This window comes from Micromys minutus (genome assembly GCF_963924665.1).
Source record: "Micromys minutus genome assembly, chromosome: 1".
In the NCBI taxonomy this organism is placed as follows: Eukaryota; Metazoa; Chordata; class Mammalia; order Rodentia; family Muridae; genus Micromys; species Micromys minutus.
The window spans coordinates 244970111-244986998 of NC_137969.1; the positions used below are offsets into that span (position 1 = coordinate 244970111).

General features: G+C 49.4%; 1 protein-coding gene across 2 annotated transcripts in view; it reads left to right on the top strand.

Moving 5' to 3' along the window:
- Positions 1–16888, top strand: part of SLC24A4 (solute carrier family 24 member 4) — a gene marked incomplete at both ends in the record, with an annotated part of 127549 nt that overhangs the window by 97059 nt on the left and 13602 nt on the right. The window contains 3 exons of one of the 2 annotated variants that reach the window (XM_080940825.1): positions 95–237; positions 4419–4588; positions 9386–9590. In XM_080940825.1, the coding sequence (XP_080796951.1) occupies positions 95–237; positions 4419–4588; positions 9386–9590 (518 nt within the window). The remainder of the gene's footprint in view (positions 1–94; positions 238–4418; positions 4589–9385; positions 9591–16888) is intronic. The other variant, XM_080940826.1, reaches the window with a different exon arrangement.

Consider the following 16888-nt stretch of genomic DNA (forward strand, 5'->3'; position numbering starts at 1 on the left):
TGTAGACTATGCCTGATGCCCCACCCACCTGGTAGGGTGGGACGCTCACACCCACTTGCTCTGACCTCCCGCCTTCGCCTTACCTGACTTGCAGGTACAATATGAAGATGCAGACGTTTTTCACAACCAAACAAAAGAGCATTGCAAATGGTAACCCAGTCGGCAGCGAGCTGGAAGATGGTAATGACCTCTATGATGGTAGCTATGACGACCCTTCTGTGCCATTGCTGGGGCAAGGTAAGGCTGAGCAGACAGGAGCTGTGGACCCTGGTGGAACACACACACATACACACACACACACACACGTCATCATACACACATCCCAGATAAGGAGAGAAGACCCACATTTGAGATGTTGATCAGACTGACATTCACTTTGATGGGAAAGGATAACAGGGAGGAAACCCCCCTAAAAACAAAATGAAGAACATGAATTACATCATCGGAAAAAAATACCATGCTTCCAGGGGCAGGTGGGAAGCTTGATTAACTTTAGAGATACAGGGCTGTCTCTGCCCAAGAGAAGAACCCAGAACAGGGAGCTGAAGTGACAGGCCCTGGGCCTCTCTGTACATCTCCAGTACCAAGCCCTGTCCTTGAGACACCCATCCCGGACACTTCCCCCTCCTAGACTGTGAACCCTTGCCTAGAGAGACTCAAGCCCTGGGAAAACTAGCCTTAGAGCTTCACAGGCAACTCAGCCCAACCCAGACGCCTGCTTGGAGGCCCACTCCAAACAACTATCTTCATTTCCCTAGCTCCTCTGGGAACTGGGCACCTTTGGATCCAAGCCCTGTCTTCTTGCTCTCAGCCTTGCAAGTGTCTTGATCTGAGAGCTACTTCCTTGGAGGTATCCTCAATTCTTAGTAATATGCCCTGCCATGGGCCAGTGGTGCCATCCAGAGCAGCATTAAAGACTGAGTGGAAGGCATGTGTGATGGGGAAAGGAAGTCCAGGGCTATCACTCCAGGGCATCTTCCACCATTATTCCTCCATGCCCCCCCCCCCGGCAAGTCTCAGTGTTTTGAAGGGGTCTTTAACTTGCTTGTGGTATCAGGAGTGGGTAATCTCAGGTTCTCCTTGCCTATGGTGGCAGCTAAGGAACCTCTCTGTTCCTCAGCCCTCTACACCTCTGTCCTGGTCAGAGCAAGACAGACGTTTCCTCTCGGGCGCATTTTGCACAAATGCCTTCTGTTCTGTCACGGGTATTCCCAAGAGGAAGGTGCTTGCCACAGATGCTCCTCTGAGTGGTACATCTTTCTATGTGAAAGGAGGAAAGTCACGGAATGGGTAAGGGGGGCCCAGTTCAGAGTATCCCTCTCTAGCCACTGGAGGCACACCAAGGAGGAATGGCCAGTGAAGCCCAGATCACGGGAATGAAGGTGTTACAAGTAGTGTTTCATAAATTCCCAGCAAAGTGTCACAGAGAGCAGGTTGTAGAACAACCTCCATTTTGGAGAGGCTCTAACATTGGCCATGGTTTGGGATTCCAACCTCCATAGTCCCAGGGTTCTGAGGTACCTACTGCAAGTCCCACAGTCTCACAGAATAGAGGCTGTCCTGCTCAGTACGTGTATGGTACTGGAAGCTCTTTTGAACTTCAATGGCAAAGAAGAAAGATCTGAGTCGGGAAATTGAGATGTGCCCACTTCCTGATGCACTGCCTAAGAGTTGCCTCCTGTTCTGAGGCTGGCAATGGATATACAACCCTGGTGCCCTGTGAGAGGCATTCCTCACATATAGTAGGACCCTCAACTTTAACCTTCTCAGGAAGTGCAGGCTTCTCACACCGGCTGTCCACACACATAGTCTTTTTCTGTAGCTCTGTGGTATTCCCATCACTTGTATATTCGGTGACAGTGGGGTTCCCCATGGGTTAACAACACCTTCCCCACCCGTGTAACTTGCAGAAAGTTGGAAGACTGGTCACAGAGCTGGCCCAGGCAGCGGGACTAAAGGAGAAAAGAGTTTCCTACACTGCTTATTAAACATTTACATTAGAGGCCGGTGGAGGAAAGGGTCCCAGAAGGCTGGATAAACGAGGCACGGTTCTTGGTTTTTGGGTATGGAGAAGTCTCTGCCTAGATGTGTGGTCTCAGTGACTCTTTTCTGTCCCCAGAAGATACTCCCTGAGGCCACTTGCAATTTGCTATGACATCATGTCCCCTGAATAGAGTGGATACACGGGAGGAAGAAGTCACAGTAACACCCCAGGACTGAGATGACCAGAACTTTCCACTTTGCCTTTCTAGCAGTGTTGCCTTGGTGGGAGATGACATCACCTTCTTTCCCCCTTCCTCAACCCCCTGGCAGGTGGCTTTTTCTCCAGCCACAGAAAAAGCTGTCTGAATTGCCTGCTGCTGGAATCCCCTGGGCTGGGGGTATAGCTCAATGGTAGGGTGTTTGTCTGACAACCTCTAGAAAGAATGAATAGGAAATGACCTCTTTCCCAATCCTGCACTCAGTTCTCATATAAAATCTAAGGCTGAAAATTTGGATTCTTTGTGGGGAAGCGGGGAGAAGCCCCTTTGTACTCAAACATTCTTAGACACCACGTAGCTCAGCCTACTGCTCCAGGCTCCTGAGTGGTTCTCAGTGGCCTTGTTCACAGCCTGACAGCCAGGTCTACCTGGCCTCCAGCTGCCATCTTGGATGAAGCTGACCAAGCTCAGAGAGCTCCCTAGGGGCCCTTCCAAGCTGCCCTGGTATGGGACACAGCCTAAGTTTGGGAAGAGAAGGGAGGGGTAATACTGGGCCTTAGAAGGAATTGCCAGGAAAACATCTTACATCTGAGTATCCTCTGGTCTACCACTCTCCGCTTGGGCATGACGGACACAAGGGAGCCAGGTGCCATGGCTCCTGCCTCACAGGCCCCGCAGGCTTTTGAACCAGAGCATCCTCCATGTGTACCTGTAAAGAGTCTGGTTCTACAGAATGGAGTGTGGCACACCAGCTGCAGGGGTTTGCGGGTTCCCCTCCCTCTGGCAGCCCAGAGCATCGAGGTTCCCTGTGGAAGGAGCCTGCTACTAACACCCTCCTTCATGTAACCCCCTGGCATTCCTGGCACCAGCAAGAGCTCTGCCCCCAGACTCTGCCGCCGCACGCTAACCCACCTGTGGCCATCTGTGCCCGGCCTCTGTGTCCTTAACTCTTCTTCTAAATTGTAAGTAGTCTGCTCTCATCCTGGCCATAACACATGCTTTCAAGCAGAAACACAACCCATGAGCCCCACACTGTCCACCTCTGTGGAGGTTACTGTCCATCTTGGACAGGCGCACGGGCCCCCAGCTGTTTCTAACCCATTCACCTCCTGTCTGCTGAGCCTTGCTGTCTGTGTGGGGTGTCGTGTACGTGAGTGCATTTGCGGGGGCAGGGAGGGCTGTTTGCTGTGCGTTTTGCAAGTTTTTATACCACTAACGTCTGCATGCGTTTGCCCTTTGGATCTGCTCCTTGCTCACTCAGTTCTTCGTGCAGGATGCCATAGGATCTGGCGTTGGGTGCAGGGGAACAGCCATATCTGTTTTCTCAGCCCCTTTCAGGGGACATGCTGCCTGTTTCAGGATGCTGTGTTCACGAGTGGTTTGGTTACTAGACTTTCCCTGAACCTGGAGTGCCCTGCCAAGCTCCTACAGATACTGGTCCAGGACTGGGCCTTATGCTCTGTCTCCCAAGAGAAAAGAAAGGACACCCAAGCACCCTGGAGGGTATCAGGGTTCATCAAAAACACGGAGCCTCAATGGCAGCATGTCCTCAGATGAACAGGCTGTATCCCTGATGTCTAATATAGGGCCTGGGGCCAAATCCTTGACCACCCCACTTGCCAGAAGCAGCTACCCCACAGCAATGAGGATGGCTCACTTCAAGGCAGAGCAAAGGGTTCTGGGAAAGGTTACAATGGCACTGGCCTCTGTGTCAGCGTTTCCCACTCCTAAAGACCCTTACTGACTTAGAAAGCTTTATCTGAGTCTCTGAAAATCAGGGTGGTGGTGGTGGTGGTGGTGCAATCTCCACCTGTCAGGCGAACCTGTCCAGTTGTGAGTGGCGGGTGCAAGTATCTGTGTATGGCACAGGTACGCTGTCCCAGAGTCCTAGACAAGACACTGAAAGACCCCTGCAGGCAGCCAAGACTGAACCCTGGAAGAGAGATCTGAAAGCCAGGCAGTAACCATGGAGAGGCCAGGTGTAGCGAGCACATTGCAGCAGGGTATGTGCTAGCTCCGTCTAACTCGCAGTCATGGATAGTCCAGAAGCAAAGCACGCTTTAAAGGGAGAAGCTGAAACCAGGTCTCTGACCGCAGGGAAACTGTTACCAACCAAGCACATAGGCCTAAGAAGTTGGCCACGACAGGAAGTCAGTCACTATCACTAGGGCAGTGTCCTCCAAGGGGCCAACACTGATCACGGGGTATGCTCTATAGTGAAGGAGAAGCCTCCCTACGGCAAGACCCCCGTGGTGATGGTGGATGAGATTCTCAGCTCCAGCCCTCCCAAGTTCACCTTTCCTGAGGCTGGCCTGCGCATCATGATCACCAACAAGTTTGGGCCCAGGACCCGGCTACGGATGGCCAGCAGGATCATAATTAATGAAGTAAGTTAACCCAGCACATGGGTATAACCTGTAGCCTGCAGATTGCATGTGGTAGAGAGCAGCTATGGAGACAATCCAACACAAAATTTTAACCTTGCTTAAAATTTTTTTGCAAATTTTTTTTTGTAATTCAATCTTATGATTCTTAGGCATGAACTTTATAGATGACAACACCCACCATGTTGCAGTGTTAAAAGGTTGGGCACAGTGGCTGTACTGGCCAGTTTTGTGTGTTGACTTTACTCAAGCTGGACTTATTAGGAGCCTCCCTTGAGGAAATGCCTCCATGAGATCCAGCTGTAAGGCATTTTCTCAAGTAGTGATCAAGAGGGGAGGGCCCAGCCCATTGTGGGCAGTATCAACCCTGGGCTGGTAGACCTGGGTTCTATAAGAAAGCAGGCTGAGCAAGCCAGGGGAAGCAAGCTAGTAAGTAACATCCCTCTATGGCCTCTGCATCAGCTCCTGCTTCCTGACCTGCTTGAGTTCCAGTCCTGACTTCCTTTGGTGATGAACAGCAATGTGCAAGTGTAGACTGAACAAACCCTTTCCTCCCCAACTTGCTTCTTGGTCATGATGTTTGTGCAGGAATAGAAACCCTGACTAAGAGACTGGCTAAACAGAACGTGAGGGGCTTGGAGCGGGCCTGGCTCTCCCATGAGCCCTATGCCCTTAGGACTCTTTCTGGAATTGCAGTTATGGGAGGAAGGGCGGCCAGGGGCCTGCAGAGGTCTGTCATGGAAGTTAAGCAGAAAGTAGAGGAACCCCACCCCTGAAGTGGTTCAGTATTTTTCATTAGCTAGAGTTGAGCTAATCAGAGAGAAAGGTTTTTCTTCACAGTGTTAGAGAGAGAACCAGACACGAACACATTTCTGTTCTCTGTGGACTGTGACCTTTGAAGAATAGCCAGTTGTCTTAGTGTTCTATTGCTGTTCTCCGTGACCAAGGCAATTTATAAAAGGAAACATTTAATCAGGGACTTGCTTACTTCCAGTTTCAGAGGGTCAGTCCATTATTCTGGCGGGGAGCATGGCAGCAGGCAGGCAGGAGAAGTAGCTGAAAGCTTACATCTGACCCACAGTTGCAGAGAGGGGGAGGGAGGACGGCAGAGACAGAAAAACAGAGACCGAGAAACAGACAGCCTGGAGTGGGCTTTTGAAACAGTTTTTAAAACTTTTAAAGTAGTTTTTATATTTTTTGATATGGGACATGGTCATAGCACAGAGGGAGCAGCTGTGTGGCAGAAGCTCCTGGAAGCAGACTCTGTCCTAAAACAACGGCGACTGGATAGCTTAGGGGAGACACAGCTCAAGGTTCCTCTACCCAGCACTTTCCTTTAAGACTTCTACATTCTTGGGGTCAAAGCCCACCCACAGTGATATGTCTCCTCTAACAAGGCCACACCTCTTAATTCTTCCCAAACAGTTCCACTGATGGGACCAAGCATTCAAACAGGCGAGGGTGTGGAGCCAAATTCACCTTCAAACCTCCACGCTGGTGAGCAGAGATAGCTCCCGAGGATTTTCCTCATCAGTTGCTGTTCTGGGTGTCTTCTCATTTGAAAAAGTAGCCTTACTTGGCTATCACTCAGCCAGACTGCAATGCTAATATGGTGTGAGGCTTAGCAGCTTAGCCCGTTCCCTGGCCTGGCTTTCTAAGTGCATTCTAGGACTTCAGGCCTCATTCTCAGAAGCAAGCAGTGGCCAGAGGACTGAGATGGAGGAACTTAGTAGCCAGCACAAGGATGTCTGCAAAAGCATTATTCCCCAGAGATTAAAGGTTGTCTCTGGAACACTTGATGCTTTGATTTACTGCGAAGTATGTCATCTGTGTGGAAAGTACATTAAGCAGGGAAATGCCTTCTGGGTTTGAAATCTTCCTGGTCCATATTAGTGACATTTATTTCAGGAAACTTTAATGGAATCCTGCCCATTTTATCACAAGCATCAGAATAATACCCACAGGGTGCTGGGGGGAGGGGCTAGTAAATAACTCTGAAAGATTGGGAGCAATGGCTTTATTGTAGCATAAAATAACAACAACAACAACAACAACAACACCATCCCACGCCCTGGCGGTCCTGACCTGTTCTCATTTCATCAGGCGCTCTGACCCAGAGCGATGAAATCTCTCATGGCGAGTCGCTGCCATGCCAGCCTCGCGCATCCAAATTCACACAGCTGATTTGCAATTCTTGCAAACCCACACTTTGCCACCATACCTTTCTCTCTGGAACCCAGCTGAGTCGCCACATGAAGGAAAACACCACACAAACTTAGTTTAGAATCAACGGGTAACACAATCATAGGATTCAGTAACTAGCATCCTAATTTTGTAAGCCATTCTAAGTTAAACTCCTCCAGGAGCGAATCCTGGCAGATCTGCCATCTAAACCAGGTGGAAGCAGGTAGGGGGAGACTCTTGTTAGCTACATTTTTCCTCCAAGCTCTCCTGGCCCAAAAGCAAGTCCCCTTTTCCTGCCTCCTCCCTTCCCCTTTCCCCCACCACCCTACCCACCCCCCCCCGACCGGAAGTCCCACCTACTCCTCGCCCAGTGATTGGTCCCCTGAAATCTTTATTCCTTAGAGGAAGGTTCTGCTACACTTTATAGTTAGTGTCTCTTACCACCAAAGGATTTGAGGTTGTTTATTTGCTTGAGCGATTTAAGCTGGTCTTGTCTTCACACACAGTGTGATCCAGGCTACTCTGGATCTTCCTGCCTCAACTTGGGGCTGGGCTTACAGTTGTGTGCGCTCCACTAGTTCTGAGTACCAGGTTTTGATAAGCTGGTGAATATGGGCTCCCAGGGTTGCTCTGCTCTGTAAGGCAGGCTGGGAGCCACAGAGACTGGGCTCAGGAGAAAGGAACTGAGTTCAAATCTCACACCCGTCACTAAATCTCTCAATCTCCTTGGCTTCGGTTCCTCCATCTAATGTTCCTGGACAGGATGATCCACCCACATGCATTGGAGGATTGTTTCTAGCCTAACCAGTAATTTTAGGAACAGCCATCATTGGCTGGGAACAGTAGAGAACCAAACCCACAAAATACTCAGTTTCAAATGTGTTTATTGAGATACTCTGAGGAAATTGCTTGGTTGGTAAAGTGCCTGTCTTACAAACACAAGGACCTGAGTTCAATCCTCAGACCCCACATTTTAAAAGCCTGCTGGCATATACTTGCAATCCCAGCGCTGAGGTTCCGTTTCGTGCAAATGGCAGACAGCTCCTGATGTTAACCGTGTCTTCCACATGGATGGTCACCCGTTGCTTGCATACCTTCACATTTGTGCTGCATACACACACCTTCATCTGCGTGTACACGTGAATGTGCCCATGTAAATACATATTCACTCACCCTTGCGTGCACAATATACAGTGCTGTAGTCTCATCTCTGTAGTCATTTCGACGATTTATTTTATTTTACTTATGTGAACTTACTTACATGCGTGTAGGATAAGGTATAATCCTCTGTTGATTCTATACAGCCAGAACTGCAGTCCTCCCCAGTTACAGTACAGCCTGCTCTGAGGTAATGGCCTACGCAATTCTGTCTCTGCACAGATAGGACTTTTTATGGTTGTTTTCTGTTTGTTTGCAATTTGTTTATGACGTCATAGATGGCTCTTTATTTAAAACATGCTAACTAACCACATTCTGTATGTCTAGGTCCAAATGTCAAACAAAGGCCCCTTTGCTCTTTCTGGTGGACTAAGTAAATATTGAAGACTGGGGGGGGGGGTTGAGAAGTACCCCTCACCCTAACACACACACACACACACACACACACACACACAGCATGCTTTTTCTGGTTTCAGAGTCTTGGTCTCACAACTATGTGAAGACCGTTCTTAAGAGTGAGGGTGGGCTTCCATTGTGAGGAGTAATGACTCCCCGATGTGACCACATTATAGAAGTTTACTGAGGGCCACAGCTCCTTTTCTGAGTCTCTTGAAATGGTAGGAAAATTTGAATGTTACTGTGGAATGCCCGTGAAACAGGGGCTGATGCATAAACCACGAGTAGGGGCAAAGCGAAGAGAGCTGAGCGGAGACAGTCATAGAGAACGGATGTGAAGCCTGTTATTTAGTCATTTCTTTCCTTTTCTTCTTCCTTCCTTCCTTTCTTTTCTTTTTTGCTTTTTGACATGGTGTTTCTTATAGCCCAGAGTGACCTCAAAGTTACTATGTAGCCAAGCACAATCCTTAAATTTAAGATCCAACTGCCCTCCTTCCTCCCTCTCCAAGTGCTGGGGCTAAAGGCATTTGCCACCAAACCTGGTTTATTCAGTGTAGGGATCAACCCAGGACTTAATGTGTGCTGGCTGGTACTCCCGACTCAGCTACACCCTCATCCCTACTGATCTCATACAATAAGCATCTGTTTGAGCCCGTGTGCAATGAAGCCCAGACCAAGCAAGTGAGACCAGCCAGGCTGGGGTGGCATCAAGGTTGCCTTTGTCATTAGCCACAGCAAAGGTGGGAGGAAAGAACGTGGCTTTGATGGAAGATGCTGGCTTTGGCGAATGCATTCAGAGGGCATAGAGTAGGGTACGGAGAGACAAACCATTGACAAACAACCTAATGGAAAGATGCTTGGCAGCAGTGTTTGTTGGCGAAACGCTGACTGAAACTAGATTCCATACTGGCACACCCCCAGAGTGGTTAAAGTGGGAAGGACTGGCTACAGCAAGTGTTGGCAAGGGTGGGAGTCATCTGTGCTTAAGATGGCAGATGGTAAGAAAGAAGGCACCGCATGGTTCTGTGTCACTCAGCTGTGTCTCGCATCCTGTCCCCACAGCGACAGAGGTTGATCAACTCGGCCAACGGTGTTAATAGCAAGCCACTGCAAAATGGGAGACATGAGAACATGGAGAACGGGAATGTTCCTGTGGAGAACCCCGAAGACCCGCAGCAGGGCCAGGAGCAGCAGCCACCACCACAGCCGCCACCCCCAGAGCCAGAGTCAGTAGAGACAGTCTTCCTGTCACCCTTCTCAATGCCTGGTGAGTCTGGGGATGACGGTCCTCTAGCCAGGCTTCTGGGGGTGACATTGTGACCATGCCTAGGTCTTCAAGATAAAGACTCTGACCCTGGAGTGGTGGAGGACTGGTGCAGAGGGCTGTCCTTGGGTCACCAAGGTGCCCTAAGGTACAGACAAGAGCTGGGTAGATGCAGACACCACTAAATATGGTTGGACAAAGAGAGGCAATTTGGCCCACAGAAAGCACCAGTAACATTTGTGAACATACAGGAATACTATGGGCCCCTGGTTAATCTCACAACAAAAAGCAGCAAACGGTAATAAGGATTTTATGGCCATTACTGGCAGAGGTATAAATCCATGAGCAGGGAGGTGTTCCATTGCACTGATGCAGAGGTCACAGGTAGATGGCATCCAGTGTCCCACACTATGACTCTCCACCTTGTTCCTTTGAAACAGGGTCTGTCACTGAACCTGGAACTAAGCTGGTGGCCAGCAAGTTTCTGTTACTGCAACCTCATACAACTGTATCTGGCTTTTCACGTAGACACTGGAGATTCGAACTTAGGTCTTCCTGCTTGCATGGCAAGAGCACCCTTACCTGCTGAGCCATCTCTGCAGTTCTCTGTGGACACGCTTACACTCTATTTCATGTGCAGGACCCATTTGCATATGCGTGACTTTACTTTCAGATAGGATCTTCTAAGGTGGTAACTGCTCCTTATACAGTTCACCTGACGACAACGGGGTGTAGTTTCTTCCGTAAATAAGCCAGATCGGACCTCAGGCTGCCACTGGTCTCACTTGGAGTCTTTCCTGCAGGCCAAGGTCACCTGAGCGCTAGGCCATACTGAATGTGTCTGTTCTTCTTTCTCTTATAACCGCTGCTCAAGTCACTCCGGCTCCCTGATGCCGTCCCCCAAACACCCCACAAACACCCTGACCCTGGTACCTTCACACTGCCCTTCACCGGAATGCACTTGCTTCAGTTGGACTCCCTCCCTTGCCTCTGCTCCAATGTCATGGTATCAGTGTGGGCTTCCATGTCACCTTATTATATATATTTATTACAAATAAGTATATATAAAGCACTTACATATCTTGAGTGTCTCTCACCACTAAACTCTCAGTTCCCTGGGGGTGGGCATCTTTGTCTATTGACTTCCGTCTCTATCCCAACACTATATTTGCATTCTTGGAAAGCTGCAGAATGAATGAACCCAAGAGCTTGTCCGTGAGAGGCTCCAGAAACCCACTCTGTGTGCATTCTCTGTCCTCAGCCTTCCTTGAACTCTCTGGTGTCCTTGGTGTGACCCAGAGTCTTAAGCACTGGACTCCATTCCTAGGCATTCCATCCTCCTGCCCACCCTCCTAAGAGGCAGCAGAATTCTAGAACTGTCCAGTCCAGATGTCCGTATTTTTCTAATAAACATTCTGTACTTAGCATCTTGCTAAACACCCACCCCGCTTTGTCCCCATCTATGTAGCTGTCCTGGGACTGTGAGTCTGGGCCCCTTGCACAGCTGTGTCTGGAGATGCAGACTCTCATGAGGCCATAGATTCTCTAGAATTTCTGGATTAGAAAGCCTCTATGGTATGTGCCTTAATGCAGCTCCAGGGCTTGTCCTCAAACTTGGGACTGGCTCCAAGCCCCAAGCAGGGCCTGGAGGACACATGTGTTCACGCTTCTCTGGAGCCCAGCCTCTGTGGCTCCCAGGCACCTTACAGAGTAGGTCAACCCAAGCAGCTGAAAACATCTGTGGCACCAACAGTGATTTGTCTGGATTAGGAATTGCTAACCCTGATCAAGCGTCTTTTCTTTTTTCTACCAAAGATAGATAGACACCCCCACACACACACACAAGTGATAGCTACTTTCTTACTGAGATCTCTGGGAAGATTAGCTCTGAGGTTCAGCCTTTCAAGCCCCTCTCTGCCATCCAGATGGCCCAGAGGAAACGGTGTCTGTCTCCCCAGTGAGCGTCCCTGCATCTCCATGGGACCACACACTGTATATGCTCAGCCCAGTTGGCTGGTCAGGGTAAAGGCCACACTAATTTGGTAGGAGTTGTTCCTGAATTATCTGGGACCCTGAAAGCCAAGAGATGTGTGGTCTTCTCCAGATCCAAGGTCCTCATACTGATTCTTCTTAGGACAGGCTGATGAGGAGGACTTCCCTAGAACAGGGTCCTAAGAAAGCAGCACATACTTCTGGGACAGATAGACCGAGATCGGCGCTAGGTTTATAAGAGACAGGGACATGGGTACCATCTTTACAGCCCTATGTCATCTCACCGCTAGCCCCATTCCTCTCTTGTGTCTTTGAGGTTAAGTCAGGGGCTATGGTAATCAAAGAACCAATGTGGGGGCAGGGGATGTTGGAGCTGGACCACAGCAAGCAAGGTAGTCTGGAACCTGTGGTGACTGTCCCTTGGTTGATCTGTGCTCTGACAGGTGGGTGTGGGCAGCTCTATACATACATCTACAACTCCCCTCTGGCCTCTTCATTGGTAGACTGGTCCTGAAATATCCAGAAACCTATGGGAGAGATACATGAGGGTCAGCTATTGCTCTGTAAAGTGAGGCAGTCCCTTGGAAGGATGACTTGTTTCTGTTTCCTCCAAGCCTCAAATGTGGCAGCAGTGGAACCCCTAGGACCTGCCCCTCTTCCCTACATTCAGATCTGGAGCACTTCAGTGATGCTGTGGGGTCCCTGGGTGAAGTCACTTCATAGGATGGAACTAGACCAAGGGAGCCCCAGCTGCCTGCTGGGTGACTGACTGCCTTGCAAACTCTCCATGAGCCCTTTGGGGAGCTCTTAACCTTTTCTCTGTAGTTGGCCCACTTTCTTTCTTGGCTCCAGGATGTCCTTGGGTGTGGCCTTGACCTAGCCAAGAGCAACAGCTTCCTCGGGTTTCCCCCCAATTCCCTGCTCAGGAACCAGCCTGCTTCCCACATCCAGGGAAAGCTTCCGTTGTGTATCAGAGGTGTTTACAGGGTTGCCCATGGAAACTATAGTCTCTCTTCCTCCTCTCTGGGAACAGAATAGCCTTGGGAACAGTACAGGGTGGTGGCTGTCCCCTTAGGTGAGGACGGTGACCTGGGCCAGGGGAGGTGGAAGTTGAAGTTCACAGGCAGAGGAAGACAGTAAAACCCACACGCCCATGACCTCAGTTCTGGGTTTCTTGGTCTTCTTTCAGCTCAGCTCAGGCCTAGGGCCTGTGGTAGCTCTGAGCTGCCTCTAAGGGTACACTAGGCTGGTGTGTTCTCCACCAGGGCCCCTTAGGAATACCAGGATGGGCACCTTTGGAAAGGGAAAATGCTGTCCCTGGGGTCAGCTGGCAAGCAATGTGGCCATCTCAAGGTCTCAAGGGATCAGTGTCACCCATATCCCATGCTGCTGCCTCTGTGTTGTTTCATTTCTCTTCCTACCTTGATCCCCAGAGGCGATCCCAGGGAGGAAAATCTTTGTCTCTCATGGGAACCAGAGTTTATAGTCCTGTCTCTACCCTAAACAGTGGGCCAGTGGCCCTGAGCCCCAGCCAGGGGAAGAGCTAGATATGAGTTGTTTGTCCCTGAGTTATGATCTGGGATGCCCTGCTTGTCCATGGGAGCCTCCCTGACCCTGACCCTGCAAATAAATCTTTTTCTCTCCCACTCCATAGTGTACCTACCAGGATGATACCTTCCTGTCCCACCATCAGGTCAGCCAACATCTGCTAAAACACATGCCAGGTGCCACATGAAATAACTCATCTAGCTCTCTGCATTAGACTGTTGTAACCAGGCACCCTAAGACTGGGCCCTGTAAGCATCAGGAATCTCTCCTCCCACAGTTCTGGAGGCCTAAAGACTGCCGCCAGAACGGTATCATGGCTAGGCTCTGCTGGGAGATGTCCTTCTGGTTCTCATGGCCTGCTCAGCTGCCTCTATTCAGTGTGTGAACCTGGAAAGAGAAAACATTCAGAATCTCTCTTCTAACACTCGTGTGTGTGTGTGTGTGTGTGTGTGTGTGTGTGTGTGTGTGTGTGTGTGTGTGTGTCACTGATCTGGGGTTGTCAGCTGGACTGGCTTGCCCATGAGCCCTAGGATTCTACATCTTTAGTGCTACAATTAAAAACACCTGGCTTTCATTCATTCATTCATTCATTCATCCTTTCTTTCTTTATTTATTTTAATGGAGAGTCTGGGGATTGAATTCAAGCCTTCATACTTACAAGGCAAGTACTTTACCAACTAAATCAGGCGCCTGTCCCTGAACTCTCAAAAGCTCATGGAATCTGAATGGCCTCCTAAATTCTATCTCCAGATGCAGTCACCTTGGGGTTAGGGCCTCAGCTCTCAATTGAAGAAGCAAAGGACACAGTTCAGTATATGACAAATTCTCTTGGGGCTTCTACCCTTACACCTCACCTTCCTCGGTTCATTAAGGCTTCTGATTGTGTGCTGGTTGGAAAGAGAAAGGCCTTTGACTTCTGTCCCCAGTAATCTGGTACCGATGAAATCATCTCTACAAACCTCCTGGGACTGCTCCCTCTTGGGTGGGATAACTTACCTGCAGTTCCTGGGATGGGGCTCACAGCTCCATCCATTTGCTCACACTGCCCAGACCCCAGAGACTCGCAGAACTTTCTGTCACCAGTGATCTCGCTCTTGCCTTGGCCACAGGAGCCCCCAGAGACACCTCACACTCAGTGTGCAGCCTGAGGTTACTGCAGCAGTTTAGGGTGAGGATCTCAAATGCTCGTCCCTGACTGTTACTCTGTACCCTCCCCTGTCAGTCACTCCTGAGGCTCAGCTCACAGACCAATAAGAACAGATCCTGGCCAAGTGCATTCATTCTTGAATACAGCAGTTTCCTTGGGATATACTTCACACCTTTTCATGGTTCGCCAAGTGGGGCCCCACGGTCATTTGAGTAGTTGTCATTCTCCTAAAGAAACAGTCTAAGCAGCTGTTTCTCCCCTTCCCCTCCCAAGCTGCTGGCAACAGCCAACCTGCCCATTGTCCCTGTAGAGAGATCTAAGCTGCATATTTTATACATCATGTGCCATTCTGTCTCTTGTTCTAAGCTGCTTCTACTTAGCATAGGATTTTCAAGGCTTGTCTTCATTGTAACAGGTACTGTACTTTTCCCTTTTAGTGAACATACCACACTTATACTGATATTTGGGTTGTTACTACTTCTTGGCTATAAGTAGTTGCAATACAATTAATTAATCAGCATCAGTTATTTATTATTATTAGTTTGCAGTGCCAGGGATCAAACTTGGACCTTTATGCATGCTAGGCTAGTGCTCTACCACTGAGCCATTTCCTCAGCCCCGTAAATGGTTGTTCGAAGAACTAGAGAGTCTCATGCTCTATTAGAGGAGGCTCAGTGGTTTCCCTCATTGAAAGCAGTAGTTTTCTGGTTCTGTGTAAGGAGCCACAAGTAGTTTCTGAATAGGAAGTATCACTGGGAAGTTTTAGACTAGATCCCCTATATTCCAAATGGGAAACTGAGTCTTACTCAAGGGGAGATCTCCACCAGGCCCACCCAGACATCATGTTGGATTTCTAGGAAATCCCAAGATCCATCCCAACTGCCAACCAAATCAGAGTAGCTCTGGCTGGGACGCTCTGGACTCTAACCCAGGACAATGTGTCCCAGAGCCTTTCCCAGGATGCCTGGGGCTGGCAACAGAAGCCACACAGCTCCCTTGGTCCAGTTTGTGTTGCCAGGCTGTGCCCAGTGCTATGACAAATTCAACACCCCTATGGCCTATTCTGGGCTCACAAACCCGAAGCCACAGAACGGGGTGGGGGGTACCTCTTCTCACTTCTGCTTTTCAGATTGAGGAACCTGATGGGAAGCCAGACCAAGGAGGAGGAGGAGGCCACCTTTTGTTTTCTTTGCAACCTTTGCAGATATGGGATGGGGGTTGGGGGAGGTTGCCATGGGAGATGCTAAGGGTCACTTCGGTACCCCAGTGTCTGAGGGTTTTGTCACAGTGAAGTTGGAGAAGCAATGAAATGCCTTTACTCTGAGGCAAGAGGAGCCTAGGTAGCCCACAGAGCTTAGTGAGGTGGGGGAGGGGAGGCTCTAGCTACACTGCAGGGGCTTTTCTTGGCCCTAGTGGTCTTTAGTGTCCACTCAGCATTTCAAGTTTATACTTGGACTCTGTGGTTGCCCTGCTGGGAGGGCTGGTAGACTCCTGATTCCCTAATAAGGAGTTTGAGATTGGGGAAGCCCCACATAGGTGAAGAGGAGCCACACTTGGGACTGGTACCCAGGTCTTCCTGCTGGTCAGCATTTGCTTCTGGCTGTGCTCCTCTGATGACTGCAGTGACATTGATAATGGCAATCAGAAGGGAGAACGGGTGCTATATCTGTGGCTGGTCAGCCCTAGGCTCTCTGCTGAAAGGGCATCCACTACTTAACCCATCCTGGGTCCTCAGGGGCAGGGCCTGCATTTGAACAGCCAGCTTTCCTAAGTCAGCCTGGGGAATCCTTAAGGGGGTGGGTGGAGCATGGGCAGGACTGTCCCACGGATGAGGATGAGGCTTGCTCAGAGAGTCTAGCCCAGGAGTCTCTGAGACCAACCCCAAATAAGAGTACCCTGGTATCACAACAAATACCACACACATGCACACACAGATACCACACACACACACATATGGCCCAGGGCAATATTAGACAATGTTATTTAATCAAAAGACAACATCCTTTTTAATTATTGTTTTTTTTTTTTTTTAGCATAACTTCTCAAAACTGTTAAGCAGCCATGAGAACCTACCACTGGCATTGCATGTGAGTGAAAGGCTGAAAACAGACAAAGTGCTTGGACGTCTCTCCTGAGATGCACACGTGACTGATTCGCCTTAAACAATGCTCAGCATCTTAGCCACTAGGAAAATGTTAATTCAAAGTGCAGTGAGGCCAGATGTAGTGGCTCATGCCTGTGATCCTAGCACTCGGGAAACTGAGATAGGAGAGTTGCAAGTTCAAAGCTAGCCTGGACTACATGGCAAGACCATGCATTAAGAACAAAGAACAGTGATATGCCACTTTATACCCTTAAAGTGAATGAAGAAATATAATAGCAATGTGATCCAAGAGGTGGAGGAAAAGTATTCTGCACATTGCTGGAAGAAGAGAGTAAATGTTGTTGCTGCTTTAGACAGCAGACCTGCAGTTTCTCAAAGAGTTAAATAGGGTTACTATAGACCCTACAATTCGTGTGTGTGTGTGTGTGTGTGTGTGTGTGTGTGTGTGTGTGTGATGGAAACACACTAACACTTGAATTCAAACCACATTATTCACCGTAACCCTGAAGT